The 17,422-nt window shown below is 36.4% G+C and overlaps 1 protein-coding gene across 1 annotated transcript in view; it reads left to right on the top strand.

Moving 5' to 3' along the window:
- The window catches only part of MIOS (meiosis regulator for oocyte development), a 40,444-nt gene that overhangs the window by 4,600 nt on the left and 18,422 nt on the right, over positions 1-17,422 (top strand). The window contains exons 2-4 of the mRNA XM_007450790.1: positions 641-1,982; positions 2,312-2,410; positions 14,798-15,052. Of these exons, the coding sequence (XP_007450852.1) occupies positions 689-1,982; positions 2,312-2,410; positions 14,798-15,052 (1,648 nt within the window). The 5' untranslated portion in view covers positions 641-688. The remainder of the gene's footprint in view (positions 1-640; positions 1,983-2,311; positions 2,411-14,797; positions 15,053-17,422) is intronic.

Here is a 17,422-nt window from a genome sequence, read left to right as displayed (position 1 = left end):
ATTCCTGCTTCTTATCGTTGAAATTTGAGGAAGAAACTAGTGGCTTTGTACTTTAAATCTGCATTGGTCATTACGGTGGCCTCATGTGGCTATTTATATTAAAATTAATTAAAATTAAATAAAATTTAAAATTTGCACTGCCACATTTCTCGTGCTCAGTAGCCACATGTGGCTAGTAGCTACCGTATTGGACAGTACAGATACAGAACATTTCTATCATTGCAGGAGGTTCTGTTGGATAGTGCTGCTTTAAACTTGTTGCTTAGGTATGTGATTCATAACCCTTTAAAGTTTTATCCCCTTCAGATGGATGATACTTATTAATTTGCTCACCACACTGAAGTTATTTCAACCCTGAGGTTAAACTGAAGATAATAGTAATAGTGCAATTAAGATAATTGATCATGGGAAATAAAGCCAGAATGGAGTTCTCAGATTCCTACCAGCTCATCTTATTGGAGGAAGTTCTTCTTTTCCCCTTTCATTAATAAATATTATCTTGAATTCATAGCAGTTAGAAGAAGTATAAATATATTGAAAAACAGAGTACCTGTGTAGAAAAATTTCCTGACTTTCTGAATAGTGGATTCAGCTTAGAATTGTATTTTGTTAACATTTTAAAACTTTTATTTTTAAGCAGATTTTCAGTGAATGGACCTAACTGCACGCTTTGAGATCATCAGTAAGCATGAGTGGTACCAAACCTGATATATTGTGGGCACCACACCAGGTTGATAGATTTGTTGTATGTGACTCAGAACTTAGCCTTTATCACGTGGAATCTACTGTGAATTCAGAATTCAAAGCTGGATCTCTACGTTTATCTGAAGACTCTGCAGCTACATTACTCTCAATAAATTCAGAGACACCCTATATGAAATGTGTTGCCTGGTATCTCAATTATGATCCTGAATGTCTCCTCGCAGTTGGACAAGCAAATGGTCGAGTTGTACTTACAAGTCTTGGTCAAGATCATAACTCAAAGTTCAAAGATTTGATAGGAAAAGAGTTTGTTCCAAAACATGCACGACAGTGCAATACTCTTGCATGGAATCCATTGGATAGTAACTGGCTTGCTGCTGGTCTAGATAAACATAGAGCTGACTTTTCAGTGCTGATTTGGGACATCTGCAGCAAATACACACCTGATATAGTTCCCATGGAGAAAGTAAGACTTTCGGCAGGTGAAACTGAAACAACATTATTAGTAACAAAACCACTTTATGAATTAGGACAGAATGATGCTTGTCTCTCTCTTTGTTGGCTTCCACGAGACCAGAAACTTCTCCTTGCTGGTATGCATCGTAACCTAGCCATTTTTGATCTTCGGAATACAAGCCAAAAGATGTTTGTGAATACAAAAGCTGTTCAGGGCGTGACAGTAGACCCATACTTCCATGATCGTGTTGCTTCCTTTTATGAAGGTCAGGTTGCAATATGGGATCTTAGGAAATTTGAGAAGCCAGTTTTGACTTTGACTGAGCAACCAAAGCCCTTAACAAAAGTAGCATGGTGTCCAACTAGGACTGGTCTGCTTGCCACTTTAACAAGGGATAGTAATATTATTAGATTATATGATATGCAGCACACACCCACTCCCATTGGAGATGAAACTGAACCCACAATAATTGAAAGAAGTGTGCAACCTTGTGACAATTACATTGCCTCCTTTGCTTGGCATCCAACAAGTCAAAATCGAATGATAGTTGTAACTCCCAACCGAACAATGTCTGACTTCACTGTTTTTGAAAGGATCTCTCTTGCCTGGAGCCCAATTACATCTTTAATGTGGGCTTGTGGTCGTCATTTGTATGAATGTGCGGAAGAAGAAAATGATAATTCTTTAGAAAAAGATATAGCAACGAAGATGCGCCTTCGGGCTTTATCTAGGTACGGACTTGATACAGAACAGGTGTGGAGAAACCATATTTTAGCAGGAAATGAAGATCCACAGCTCAAGTCACTCTGGTATACTCTGCACTATATCCTTTGTATTGTGAGTTTTGTAAGATGAATTTGGTAGAAATGTTCTTGAAATTTGCCGAAAGGTCAGTCTGTAAATATCGTGCTTAATGTTTTATGTGCAAATGCAAGACTTAATACTAAAATTCCAAAGTAAAATTGTTTAAAAATGTTGAAATACTGCTTTGCAGATTGTGTAGGAGGGAGAAAAATATATGTCTACAGTAGAGTAGAACCAACTGCCTTCTTGCACTGATGCCTATTATGAATTGGCTCCATATCAAAATAAATTTAGCTTTGAAATATTTTATTATGCATCATTACTAGTATTTCCTATGCATTTAAATACTTATGAAGCAGTATACAGAAGATATGGATCAGAAATCTCCAGGCAACAAAGGATCATTGGTTTATTCAGGAATTAAATCAATTGTAAAATCATCTTTGGGTAAGAAAATTGTTTTATTTTCTGCAATATGTTTATGATTTTTGTACTCTTACTTTTCCCCCAAATTTAGTTATCTCAGGATAGTGTACATAAATATTCTTTTTTTGTTGTGTTGTTTTTGACTAGATATTTTTAGTGAATTGTTGTGTTAAATGCATAATTGTTCTTATATTTAAAATTCTTATTGGAAGGAGTCTTGGTTCTTTGAAGTGATTGACCTTCTAAATTTATTCATTAATTTATTCATTATTATTGGTTTTGAAGACCCACTTTGAAAGGTATTACATTAGAGGATTTATAGGATCCTGGTTGTTAGTTCAGATTTTATCACAGTATTTGCTTTTATAAAAACTAAATTAAAAATTTTCCAACTGAAGGAGACCCCTTTTTATTTTGCTGCCTAAACCCTCTCACTTAGCTACCCAGTGGTAAGTAGTGTATAACTATGACATGAGGTATGGCCTTACCTGAGGTGTCTTACCTGAAATAGTCTTTTTTTTTTAATTGCCGTAGATTCAGTTTCCTTTTTTCCTTTCTTTTTTTTTTAATTAATTTTTATTGGAATATAGGTGCTTTACAATATTGTGTTACTTTCTGCTGTACAGCAAAGTGAATCCGTTATACATATATCCACTCTTTTTTAGATTTCCTTCCCATTTAGGTCACCACAGAGCACTGATTAGAGTTCACTGTGCTATACAGTAGGTTCTCATTAGTTATCTATTTTATATATAGTAGTGTATATATGTCAGTCCCAGCTCCCAATTCATCCACTCCCCCCCCACTTCCCCCGTTGGTAACTATAAGCTTGTTTTCTACATCTGTGACTATTTCTCCTTTGCAAATAAGTTCATTTTTCTAGATTCCACGTATAAGCGATATTATATGATATTTGTCTTTCTCTTTCTGACTTCACTCTGTATGACAGTCTCTGGGTTCATCCATGTCGCTGCAAATGGCATTATTTTGTTCCTTTTGATGGCTGAGTAATATTCCATTGTATTGAAATATATATATATATATACACACATACCACATCTTCTTTATCCATTCCTGTGTTGATTGACATTTAGGTTGCTTCCGTGTCTCGGATATTGTAAATAGTGCTGCAGTGAACATTGCAGTGCATTCATCCTTTTGAATTATGGTTTTCTCTGGATATATGGCCAGGAGTGGGATTGGTGGGTCATATGGTAGCTCTGTTTTTAGTTTTTTAAAGAACGTCCATACTGTTCTCCATAGTGGCTCTATCAATTTACATTCCCACCAACAGTGTGGAAGGGTTCCCTTTTCTCCACACCCTCTCCGTCATTTATGGTTTGCAGATTTTTGATGATGATCATTCTGACTGGTGTGGGGTGATACCTCACTGTAGTTTTGATTTGCATTTCTCTAATAATTAGTGATGTTGAGCAGCTTTTCATGTGTTTTTTGGCCATCTCTATGTAAAGTAGTCTTTGATGATTGAATGATGCATGAATTAATGTAGGATTGAAATTAATAAACTAAGAGTAAAATAAAGATGACAGAAGAGCCAAACTTACTGTTTTTTCACTGACTTCTTTAAACAGTTGTTCTTATTGTCTTTATTGGAATTGAATTGTGGGTTATATTATAGTTATCTTCCCAGCCTAGGATTTGGTATCTAGTTTTTGATAGCAGTCAAATTTGTGCCCAACTCAAGCTGCTAGAAAAGCAGTTTACATTATTTAGTCAAAGAATGGCAGTAGAAGTAATAAATCTAACTTTTTTTTTAATAGGACTTTCATAAATACTCTACAAAAAACTACAAAGTAAAATGCTATTTTTTAATGAGTACATTAAACATTTCAATTAAATGGCTATATTATTTTGATTTTTTTAAAGGACTTTTAAATTACTGTGGTTCACACTGAAGATTCAGTAGACTACTTATACCATCTATTTCATTTTGGTGTTCTCTCATTATCTCTTGACCCCAAAAAGTAAGTTTTATTATAAATAATAAAATGAAAGGGTTTAATTAGAGACTTCCATTTTTATTAATAAAAGTAAAAGGACAGTTATGTATTACCCCCATAAATAGTATTTACAGCTATATAGTAGGTCAGACCACATTGCATTCTCAATATTCTGAGGTTTATTGTTTCTGCTCTTTTTTTTTTTTACCCCCCCCCCCCTGCCACTTTCCCCCCTTGGTGTCTATACGTTTGTTCTCTAAATCTGTGTCTCTGATTCTGCTTTGCAAACCAGTTCATCTGTACCATTTTTCTAGATTCCCCACATACGCGTTAATACACGATATTTGTTTTTCTCTTTCTGACTTACTTCACTCATATCACAGTCTCTAGGTCCATCCACATCTCTACAAATGACCCAATTTCCTTCCTTTTTATGGCTGAGTAATATTCCATTGTATGTATGTACCACATCTTCTTTATCCATTCGTCTGCCAGTGGGCATTTAGGTTGCTTCCATGACCTGGCTATTGTAAATAGTGTTTCAGTAAACACTGGAGTGCATGTGTCTTTTTGAATTATGGTTTTCTCTGAGTATATGCCCAGTAGTGGGATTGCTGGGTCATATGGTAATTCTATATTTAGTTTTTTGAGGAACCCCATACTGTTCTCCATAGTGGCTATATCAATTTACATTCCCACCAACAGTGCAAGAGGGTTCCCTTTCCTCACACCCTCTCCAGCATTTGTTGTTTGTAGATTTTCTGATGGTGCCCATTCTAACTGGTGTGAAGTGATACCTCATTGTAGTTTTGATTTGCATTTCTCTAATAATTAGTGATGTTGAGCAGCTTTTCATGTGCCTCTTGGCCATCTGTATGTCATCTTTGGAGAAATGTCTCCTGCCCATTTAGGTCTTCTTCCCATCTTTTGATTGGGTTGTTTGTTTTTTTAATATTGAGCTGCATGAGCTGTTTATATATTTTGGAGTTTAATCCTTTGTCCATTGATTTGTTTGCAAATATTTTCTCCCACTCTGAGGGTTGTCTTTTCATCTTGTTTATGGCTTCCTTTGCTGTGCAAAAGCTTTTAAGTTTCATTAGGTCCCATTTGTTCATTTTTGTTTTTATTTCCATTAATCTAGGAGGTGGGCCAAAAATCTTCATGTGATTTATGTCAGAGTGTTCTTCCTATGTTTTCCTCTAAGAGTTTTATAGTGTCTGGCCTTACATTTAGGTCTTTAATCCATTTTGAGTTTATTTTTGTATATGGTGTTAGGGAGTGTTCTAATTTCATTCTTTTACATATGGCTGTCCAGTTTTCCCAGCACCACTTATTGAAGAGACTGTCTTTTCTCCATTGTATATCCTTGCTTCCTTTGTCATAGATTAGTTGACCATAGATGCTTGGGTTTATCTCTGGAATTTCTATCCTGTTCCATGGATCTAAATTTCTGTTTTTGTGCCAGTACCATATTGTCTTGATTACTGTGACTTTGTAGTAGAGGCTGAAGTCAGGAAGTCTGATTCCTCAGCTCTGTTTTTTTTTGTTTTTTTGTTTTCCCTCAAGGTTGCTTTGGCTATTCAGGCATCTTTTGTGTCTCCATACAAATTTTACGATTTCTTGTTCTAGTTATGTAAAAAATGCCACTAGTAATTTGATAGGGATTGCATTGAATCTGTAGATTGCTTTGGGTAGTATAGTCATTTTCACAATATTGATTCTTCCCATCCAAGAACATGGTATATCTCTCCATTTGTTTGTGTCATCTTTGATTTCTTTCATCAGTGTCTTATTATAGTTTTCTGAGTACAGGTCTTTTACCTCCCTAGGTATTTTATTCTTTTTGTTGCAGTGGTGAATGGGTTTGTTCCCTTAATTTCTCTTTCTGAGTTTTTGTTGTTAGTGTATAGGAATGCAAGTAATTTCTGTGCATTAATTTTGTATCCTGCACCTTTTCCAAATTCATTGATTAGCTCCAGTAGTCTTCTGGTGGCATCTTTAGGATTATCTGTGTATAGTATCATGTAATCTGGAAACAGTAACAGTTTTACTTCTTTTCCAATTTGTATTTCTTTTATTTCTTTCTCTTCTCTGATTGCCATGGCTAGGACTTCCAAAACTGTGTTGAATAATAGTGGCGAGAGTGGACATCCTTGTCTTGTTCCTGATCTTAGAGGAAATGCTTTCAGTTTTTCACCTTTGAGAATGGTGTTTGCTGTGGGTTTGTCATATATGGCCTTTATTATGTTGAGGTAAGTTCCCTCTGTGCCCACTTTCTAGAGGGTTTTTATCATAAATGGGTGTTGAATTTTGTCAAAAGGTTTTTTTGCATCTATTGAGATGATCATATGGTTTTTATTCTTCAATTTGTTAATATGGTGTATCACACTGATTGATTTGCATATGTTGAAGAATCCTTGCATCCCTGGGATAAATCCCACTTGATCATGGTGTATGATCCTTTTAATGTGTTGTTGGATTCTGTTTGCTAGTATTTTCTTGAGGATTTTTGCATCTGTATTCGTCAGTGATATTGGTCTGTAATTTTCTTTTTTTGTAGTATCTTTGTCTGGTTTTGGTATCAGGGTGATGGTGGCCTTGTAGAATGAGTTTGAGAGTGTTCCTTCCTCTGCAATTTTTTGGAAGAGTTTGAGAAGGATGGGTATTAGCTCTTCTTTAAATGTTTGATAGAATTCCCCTGTGAAGCCATCTGGTCCTGGACTTTTGTTTGTTGGAAGATTTTTAATCAAAGTTTCAATTTCAGTGCTTGTGATCGGTCTGTTCATATTTTCTATTTCTTCCTGGTTTAGTCTTGGAAGGTTATACCTTTCTAAGAATTTGTCCATTTCTTCCATGTTGTCCATTTTATTGGCATAGAGTTGCTTTGTAGTAGTCTCTTAGGATGCTTTGTATTTCTGTGGTGTCCATTGTAACTTCTCCTTTTTCATTTCTAATTTTATTGATTTGAGTCCTCTCCCTCTTTTTCTTGATGAGTCCAGCTAAAGGTTTGTCAATTTTGTTTATCTTCTCAAAGAACCAGCTTTTAGTTTTATTGATATTTGCTATTGTTTTGTTTGTTTCTCTTTCATTTATTTCTGCTCTGATCATTATGATTTCTTTCCTTCTACTAACTTTGGGTTTTGTTTGTTCTTTCTCTAGTTCTTTTAAGTGTAAGGTTGGATTGTTTATTTGAGATTTTTCTTGTTTCTTGAGGTAGGATTGTATAGCTATAAACTTCCCTCTTAGACCTGCTTTTGCTGCGTCCCATAGGTTTTGGTTCATCGTGTTTTCATTGTCATTTGTCTCTAGGTATTTTCTGACTTCCTCTATGGTTTCTTCAGTGATCTCTTGCTTATTTAGTAATCTATTGTTTAGCCTCAGTGTGTTTGTGTTTTTTACAATTTTCCCTTTAATTTATTTATAATCTCAATAGTGTTGTAGTCAGAAAAGATGCTTGATATGATTTCAGTTTTCTTAAATTTACTGAGGCTTGCTTTGTTACCCAAGATGTGATCTATCCTGGAGAATGTTCTGTGTGCACTTGAGAAGAAAGTGTAATCAGCTGTTTTCAGATGGAATGTCCTATAAATATCAATTAAATCTATCTGGTCTATTGTGTCATTTAAAGCTTGTGTTTCCTTATAAATTTTCTGTCTGGATGATCTGTCAGTTGGTGTAAGTGAGGTGTTAAAGTCCCCCACTATTATTGTGTTACTGTCGATTTCCTCTTTTATAGCTGTTAACAATTGCCTTTTGTATTGAGGTGCTCCTGTGTTGGGTGCATGTATATTTATAATTGTTATATCTTCTTGGATGATCCCTTGATCATTATGTAGTGTCCCTCCTTGCCTCTTGTAACATTCTGTATTTTAAAATCTATTTTATCTGATATGAGTATTGCTACTCCAGCTTTCTTTTGATATCCATTTGCATGGAATATCTTTTTCCATCCCCTCACCTTCAGTCTGTATGTGTCCCTAGGTCTGAAGTGGGTCTCTTGTCGGTAGCATATAGACAGGTCTTGTTTATGTATCCATTCAGCAAGCCTGTGTCTTTTGGTTGGAGCATTTTTTTTTTTTTTTTTTTTTGCAGTACGCGGGCCTCTCACTGTTGTGGCCTCTCCCGTTGCGGAGCATAGGCTCTGGACGCGCAGGCTCAGTGGCCATGGCTCACGGGCCCAGCCGCTCCACGGCATGTGGGCTCTTCCCGGACCGGGGCATGAACCCGTGTCCCCTGCATCGGCAGATGGACTCTCAACCACTGCACCACCAGGGAAACCCTGGTTGGAGCATTTAATCCTTTCACATTTAAGGTAATTTTCTGTATGTGTGTTCCTATTACCATTTTCTTAATTGTTTTGGGTTTGTTTTTGTAGGTCCTTTTCTTCTGTTGTGTTTCCCTCTTAGAGAAGTTCCTTTAGCATCTGCTGTAGAGCTGGTTTGGTGCTGCTGAATTCTCTTAGCTTTTGCTTATCTGTAAAGCTTTGATTTCTCCGTAGAATCTGAATGAGAACCTTGCTGGGTAGAGTAATCTTGGTTGTAGGTTCTTCCTTTTCATCACTTTAAATATATTGTGCCACTCCCTTCTGGCTTGTAGAGTTTCTGCTGAGAAATCAGCTGTTAACTTTATGGGAGTTCCCTTTTATGGTATTTGTTAGTTTTCCCTGTTGTTTTTAATAATTTTTCTTTGTCTTTAATTTTTGTTGTTTGATTACTACGTGTCTTGGAGTGTTTCTCCTTGGGTTTATCCTGCCTGTAACTCTCTGCGCTTCCTGGACTTGGGTGCCTATTTCCTTTCCCATGTTTGGGAAGTTTTCAGCTACAATCTCTTCAGATATTTTCTTGGGTCCTTTCTCTCTCTGTCTCCTTCTGAGACCCCTATAATGCAAATGTTGGTGCATTCAGTGTTATCCCAGAGGTCTCTTAGGCTGTCTTCATTTGTTTTCTTTCTTTTTTCTTCATTCTGTTCCATGGCAGTAATTTCCACCATTCTGTCTTCCAGTTCAGTTGTCTGTTCTTTTGCTTCAGTTATTCTGCTATTGATTCCTTCTAGTGTATTTTTCATTTCAATTATTGTATTGTTCATCTTTGTTTGTTCTTTAAACATTTCTTGCATCTTCTCAATCTTTGCCTGTATTATTTTTCCGAGGTCCTGGATCATCTTTGCTATCATTATTCTGAATTATTTTTCTGGAAGGTTGCCTATCTCCACTTTATATAGTTGTTTTTCTGGGGTTTTATCTTGTTCCTTTATCTGGTACATAGTCCTCTGCCTTTTTATTTTGTCTGTCTTTCTGTGAATATGGTTTTCTTTCCACAGGCTGAAGGATTGTAGTTCTTCTTGCTTCTTCTCTCTGCCCTCTGTGGATGAGGCTATCTAAGAGGCTTGTGCAAGCTTCCTGATGGGAGGGACTGGTCTAGCTGTACTTTGATATATTTCAGGGAAAAGCCAGTACACTATCTCTGAGGAAAAGCAAGGGGGCAAAATGGAGTATCTTTATATGTTTCTGGAGCAGTAGAGACAAACTGAGTATCTTGTCTTGAGTCAAGAGTAGTCTTTACCCAAACTAAAAAAGACTACTGTTGGAAAGATTATCTCATTGATAGACTTTTGGCTTTTTGTTTGGTTTGGTTTAGATATTTTGTTTCTGCAACCCAAAAAGTAAAAAGTAGAGAAATGACTGTCAAAGTTGGTAGTCCTAAGTTCCAGTCTTTTCTCTGACCATACTTCTTTTCTAATTGTATCTCTAATAATTCAACACATAGTAAGTCAACACATTGAGCCATCTTGCCCACCATTACCTAATGCACAAGTTTATTAGAGCTAAATTTTAAGTTTGGTGACAGATAATATATAGTGAGTTCTTACTATGAATTAGACATCATAGTAGTTGCTTTCTGCATGTTGCTTTAATTCTTACAACTGTAAAATGAGGTAAATTTATTCATTCATTCGGCAGGTATTCATTACATGCTTACTATATGCCAAGAATTCTCCTAGGAACTGGAGACAGTATGTGTCAGGCACTTCACTGGGTATTTGAGATCTGGGAATGAACAAGGCTGAATTCCTGCTCTTGGGGAGTTTACATTCTACAGTTAACCCTTGAACAAGGAGAGCGGGTAGTTAGGGTTACTGATCCCTTTTACCTCACTCAAACATCTGTGTACTTGTATTTCTGCCTGAAAAACAAAGAAATTGATAAATGACTCATTCAAAGACAGGAAGCCGAAACAGTTTGGTAGAATCAGGACTCAAACCCTCGTTCTTTTGTTTCCACATATTGTGATCTTTAATCGAACACTAACTTTTCCCCACATTTAGAGATCTATAAAATGAAAACACAGGTACTATCTTTATTGAAAACTGTGTATAAGTGGACCCATGCAGTTCAAACCCATGTTGTTCAAGGGTCAAGTATCCTTCAGAATATGGACAAGTAAATAGTTATAATATGAGGAAGAACAGACAATTATGTATAGAAGAATTCATAATCTGGTTTTAGGAATTAGTGTTGGTTTCCTGCAAGAGGTAAAGGCAAAGACAGGATTCAGACAGGGAGCAGCATATGCAGTGATCCCAGAGGAGAGGGAGCATAGCACATTCAGTATTGCAGGAACAGAGCGTGAGAGAGGACGCGAAGAGAGAATTGAGGTTGTGGGGTAACCAGGATTTAGAAAGCATGGTAAGGGTTTAGGAAAATTTGTGTTTTAGAGCTGTCACTCTGTGTGTGGAATGGATTGGAGGGGATCAAGATTGATAGCAGGGACCTCAGAAGCCACAGTTATCAGGCAAGATATGAAGGTGTTCTTAAGAAGGTAAGTGGCAGAAGAGCTAGAGAAATGTGGATAGAGAGTGGGACAGAATTTAATTAATTGGATACAGGGGATGGAGGGGAAGGAAAAATGAAAGCATGCTAAGACAACTGGGATAATACTAATAGCAGTTAATTAGATAGGAATAACATAGGTAGAATGCATTTGAAAATAAGAAAAGAGTTTATTTTGGGATAAATTTGATATAGCTAGATAGAGATGTCCAATGGGCAGGAAATGTAGGGTGAAGAAAGAGGTCATCCATTTTAATTAATTGTTTCAAGAAATTTGACTGTATGAAGGAGGATAAAAAGATATACAGTGATAGCAGCAGGTGAATCTGGAGTCATGGGAGGGCTTTTGTGTTGTTTTTGTTTTTAACATGGAATTGATTAAAGTGTGTTTAAATGCTGGTGAGAGGAAACCCTTAGAAAGAGGTTGGAAGATGCAGAGTAAAGAGGCTGAAAAGCAGAATTCCTAGGAAGGGATCCAAAGTACAGGTGAAAGATTGGCTTTAGACACAGGAGGATGTACACCTACTCCACAGTAGGGAGAGGGGAAAGGTATGCAGGTTGCTTAATGTTCAGTGATCAGACGCTGACAGGTTTTCCACTTGATGGCTCCTACTTTCTCAACATAGTACATTTGCTTGTTGAGAAGAGCAGGGAGGCTGTGGAGAGGACTTACAGAGAAGAGGAGAGAGAGTTGTCTTGAGATATGGGAGGACTGTGGGGCAATGTTGCTTTAGCAGAAGAAAGAATAAAGGACAGTGGGCCAAGAGAGTTAAGAATACTGGCAAGAGAATCGTTCATTTATTGGTCCTTGGGATCTAACTTGGTTAGGGAGGAAAATGACAGAAGACTAATAAGTAAAGATATGAGTGGTCAAGAGATTGTGAGGTTGAGATTCTGAGCTGGAAGGCTATGAGGTTGTGGTTAGAAAGTGGCTCTTTTGGAGAAGGAATAATTTGGAGTGTGTCTGTGATAGGAGTGGGTAGAATCTTGGAGGTGTAGGCCAGTGGAGATAAGGCTAGTTTTTGGGAAGGGCCAAGTGTTGAAATCAATCAGGAAGAAGAGAATGCATGCTCTGAGGGAATGCCTTGTACGTCTTGTGGAGCAGGGTCACAGGGTTGTCAGTAGGTATAATTCCTTCCTTTTAAGATGGCAGAAAATTATATAATGTTGGTCAGCTTTCTATCCAACATGATGAAAATATTTTTCATACTTAAATGGTAAACTGATCTAGAAAGCATGTCTGTTAAGAGGAATTACTTTAATGGGCAGAATTGCTGGGATTTAGGTTTTTAAGAACAAAAATGTTCTTATAAACACTGGATAAAATTACTGCTTTGTTATTATATAGATGTAAAAATGCAACAAACTTATACCTACAAGTAGCATAGTGTTTGCTTGATGTAGTATTTGAAACAAAAAATTTTTTAAAATGTTTTTTAGTGTTTAAGTGAACTTGTTTCACTTGTTTCCCTCACAACCATCATAAAACATTGATTTTATTATTTATATATAGGGTAGTCTCAAATTTTGGGGATACAATCTTGTCACTTTAGTATTACATAATGTGTATAAATAGATTTAAATTAATCATATTTAAAAATTCATGCATACTAAAAATCATAATATGACTATGTACTTAAAAACCCACAATAATATCACATTGCTTATTTGATAACCCGAATTTCTTGTAGCATAGTTATTAAGCAGTGGGAAGGTCCCTGAGCAGCCAAAATAATGTGACACAATATCCATGCACTTACAGGATACTTTTCCACCTCCTAGCACTGAACTCTTTGGATTCATACACATTGATCTCTGTTCCATGACGCAATTTCTAGAAAATAAAAATTCTAAGAAACTAGAAATTATTAAGCTGTGAGGAATTGTTTAACAAATAAATTGCTTTTTGTTCACCTGCTTAAATTTGTACCATTAATTAAATAATATCATCAGCACTGAATCCAAAATTTATACAGGAGATAAGAAAGTAAATACCTTACAGTACATCTGCAGCTTGTTCTACATGAAATTTAATGACTACATACTATTTAAACCGTTTAAATTTGTTATTCAGAATAAAAAGTCTCCTTTAATTTTTAACGTGTTTTATTAAATTTATCATTTAATTCTAAGTTTTCTCAGAGTTCTTAAAATATCACTTTCATAAGCTATAAGTGATTTTGTCTTCACTGACTTCCCTCATGGTTGCATATAGAACAGCACGATCCCTCTTTTCAATGTACAGGTATTCTCTTTATTTTTTCTGTTTTTTTTTTGGTCTGCCTTGGGTCTTCGTTGCTGTGCGTGGGCTTTCTCTAGTTGCAGTGAGTGGGGCCTACTCTTTGTTGCAGTGTTCGGGTTTCTCATTGTGATGGCTTCTCTTGTTGCGGAGCATGGGCTCTAGGTATGCAGGCTTCAGTAACTGTGGCTCGTGGGCTCTAGAGCGCAGGCTCAGTAGTTGTGGCGCACGGGCTTAGTTGCTCTGTGGCATGTGGGATCTTTCCGGACCATGGAGTGAACCCGTGTCCCCTGCATTGGCAGGCAGATTCTAAACCACTGCGCCACCAGGGAAGTCCCTACAAATATATAATTACTGTACTATATGTAACTATATAAATGTAGGATGCTGTAAATTACAAGTGTAAATTACTACTAATAAAAGACATTTGTAATGTTGGACATTCTTGCTTCCTAATTCCTAATTCAGTTTATTCTGAAAATCCTTTTTGTTAAAACAAGAACAGATAATTAATGACAATTTTGATGGTAAAACTTTCTAGAACTTTTAAGAATTTGAGTTGCAATTAATAGAGTCCTTAAGTTTCATCTTTCTTTTACCTTAATTTGGCACCAAGTATCATCCCCCCCCCCCCCCCCCCCCCGTTAGGATCAGCTGCCTTCATTGCAATCTAAGTAATGTTACAAGAATTATTTAAATTCCTTGTGAAAAGAAAATGAGGCCATAAAGTCTCCTGGTTTAGTAAGGGGGGAGAACCGTCAGATAATTCCTGTTGTATTTTAGCTTAGTACTTAACATTTCAAAGTACTTTGATGTTTTTGATCTCATTTTTTTTTTTTCATATAGATGTATATATTCATACATAGAGTGGCAGAAAGGGAAGGGAAGAGAGTGTGAGTATCGAATCTCAAACACTGGGGATATCTTTCAAATAAAAAAAGAAAAGGTGCCAGCCCTTTTGGAGCTTATGTTCTAGTAGGAGCTTAGAGATAAGACTGAAGATAAATTAAATAAAATATGGGAGCTTATGTTAGTGCTAAAGTACATAGAGGAACCAATGGTTAGATAATACAGGTGGCACGCTATTTTAGATTAGGTGGTCAGGGAGGCTGCTCTGAAGCAGTGACTCAGCATAGCCCATCAAGCATTGACTGTTAGTCCCACAGCTCTTTCTGGTAACTCGGGGAAGTTTGTACTTAGCAACATGTAAAATGTGTTTTGTTTGTGGCATGTTTTATACTTATGCTATCATGAAATTATGGCTGAGAAGTTGAATATTTAAAATCTAATGTTGAAATAGTCCTATGTAAAACTGACTTATTTTCCAAACACATTTCAAAAACTAATGAACAATAATGTAAAGGTGTTTCTCTTTTTAGGAATGGTAGAAAGCAGCAGACATAATTGGAGTGGGTTGGATAAGCAAACTGATATTCAGAATTTAAATGAAGAGAGAATCTTAGCTTTACAGCTTTGTGGGTGGATAAAGAAAGGAACGGATGTCGACGTGGGGCCATTTTTGAACTCCCTTGTACAAGAAGGGGAATGGGAGAGAGCTGCCGCTGTGGCATTGTTCAACTTGGATATTCGACGAGCAATCCAGATCCTGAATGAAGGGGCATCTTCAGAAAAAGGTATTGGGTTATATAATAAGATATTTGCCATTCATAGAATCCTTGAAAGAAAAGATGCTGATAATTGTTAAAACTCTAATCAATACTTCTGGTAAATTTTTTTGAAAGAGAAGTTAGCACAGAACTGTGTCTATTAAAGTAAATGTTTAGTCCATCCCTTTTGTTTATTGAAAAAGGAAATGTCTTAATTGTCTTAATATTATAAGGAATACTCAAGTGTGTTCATTTCAGTGTTTTTTCCTTGAAGATAGTTCACATACATTTAAAAAATGTATTTTCTTGGACATTAGGACTACTTTAGTTTGCAAGCATTTTTATGGCAAACATTTGAGTGTATTTTAGTTTATGCTTTATTTTTTGTATGGTTTTTGGTTGACTTAGGAAACTGAATGACACTTTTAGTTAGACTAACATAGATTCTTATAAAAATCATACTTTGATCTGCAAAAGTGTTTCTACTTGAGTCTGCTGATTTGAACATAGTTTCCATTTAATATTTTTTTGAAAAAGAAGAAACAAAGATATGTGATAAAGTTTTCACCCTGACATTTAGTAAGAGAAAACTCAGAGAAATAAATCTTAATCCAGGAATTCAGTTTTTTTCTTATTGGGAATATTTCACTTCAAGATGTATATATACCTATCAGTTTTTAATACATCTGGCCGAATTATTTATGAGTATTCAGAATACTTAATTTTTATTTGCTGGTCCATTTTGAAGCTATTACAGTTCTGTGGTACCATAGGAAAAACACCTGAAATTAACTGTAATATATTTACTTGCAGTCTAAAAGTTGAAAAAGCTAATGTTTTGCCCAGATTTTCCTCTTTTCCTTCAGTTTTGCTCTAGCATAAGTCTTCCCCATTTGAGAGTGCAGTAGAAGATATGTGGTGATGGAAAAAAGAATTGATATTTAAAGCCATTTCTAATTCTAGTTTTACTATGACCTTAGAGCATGATAATCCTTGTCTTGTGTACCTGGAAAATTTGGTGTTAGATTTAAGCACCCATACTAACAATAGGGGAAAAGTATCTTTTCAGTGATTTCAGTAACCTGGTTGAGGACTGGAGAAAAGATTTCTGTGAATCAAATATTCCTTTCCATTTGGAGATAAATTGTTCTAAGCAGGATTCAAAGAAGATATTCCTTTGTTGTTGTTGTTTCTTAATGTTAAAGTCAGAAAGAGAAAAACAAATACTGTATGCTAACACATATATTTGGAATCTAAAAAAAAAAAAAGGTTCTGAAGAACCTAGGGGCAGGACAGGAATAAAGACGCAGGCATAGAGAATGGAGTTAAGGACATGGGGAGGGGGAAGGGTAAGCTGGGGACGAAGTGAGAGAGTGGCATGGACGTATATACACTACCAAATGTAAAATAGAGAGCTAGTGGGAAGCAGCTGCATAGCACAGGGAGATGAGCTCCGTGCTTTGTGACCACCTAGAGGGGGGGTAGGGAGGGTGGCAGGGAGATGCAAGAGGGAGGAGAAATGGGGATATATGTATATGTATAGCTGATTCACTTTGTTAGAAAGCAGAAACTAACACACCATTGTAAAGCAATTATACTCCAATAAAGATGTTAAAAAAATGAAAGAAAGGAAGGGAGGGAGGGAAGGAGGGAGAGAGAGAGAGAGAGAGAGAGAGAGAGAGAGAGAGAGAGAGAAGGAAAGGAAGGAAGGAAAGAGAGAGGGAGAGGGGGAGAGGGAGAGAGAGAGAAAGAGAAAGAAGGAAAGAAAAAGAAAAAAGACTTAAACAGAGTAAGCATAGGAAGCAGGCACAAAATAACTTGGGGAAAATGTTTATAGGAATGAGGAACAGGCTATTAACATAAAGTGGGAAATGCTGTTTTATTTGGAAAAAAAGTAAATTATTAGGATCAAGAAACCTAATAAAGTTGCTATAATAAATGTAGAATACACTTAAGAGTAAAAGCTAAAGATGAATTTAATTTTCTCTTTTGAAGCTAAACTTAATGTTAGATGGCTAGGCAGCCGTAGGGCTGACTGCCAGGCTAGCAGCTCATCAGCAGCCGTATAAACTGCTAAGAACAAATGTTTAAAAGACTATTGGTAGCAAATGCTTTGTTGCAAATATGTCTAAATACAGTTCTCTGATCATTCTGATAGTTAATTTTGTCCTAGAAAATTTAAAAATATAATACTATAATAATAGTTAATTTGGTCCTAGAAAAATTAAAAGTATAATACTATAATAAGAATGCTGGGCTTCCCTGGTGGTGCAGTGGTTGAGAGTCCGCCTGCCGATGCAGGGGACATGGGTTTGTGCCCTGGTCCGGGAAGATCCCACATGCCGCGGAGCGGCTGGGCCCGTGAGCCATGGCCGCTGAGCCTGAGCGTCCAGAGCC

The sequence above is a fragment of the Lipotes vexillifer genome, unplaced genomic scaffold, assembly GCF_000442215.2.
Source record: "Lipotes vexillifer unplaced genomic scaffold, Lipotes_vexillifer_v1.1 scaffold107, whole genome shotgun sequence".
In the NCBI taxonomy this organism is placed as follows: domain Eukaryota; kingdom Metazoa; phylum Chordata; class Mammalia; order Artiodactyla; family Lipotidae; genus Lipotes; species Lipotes vexillifer.
The sequence above is the reverse complement of the archived record's forward strand: the minus strand, read 5'-3'. Positions and strand labels throughout refer to the sequence as shown.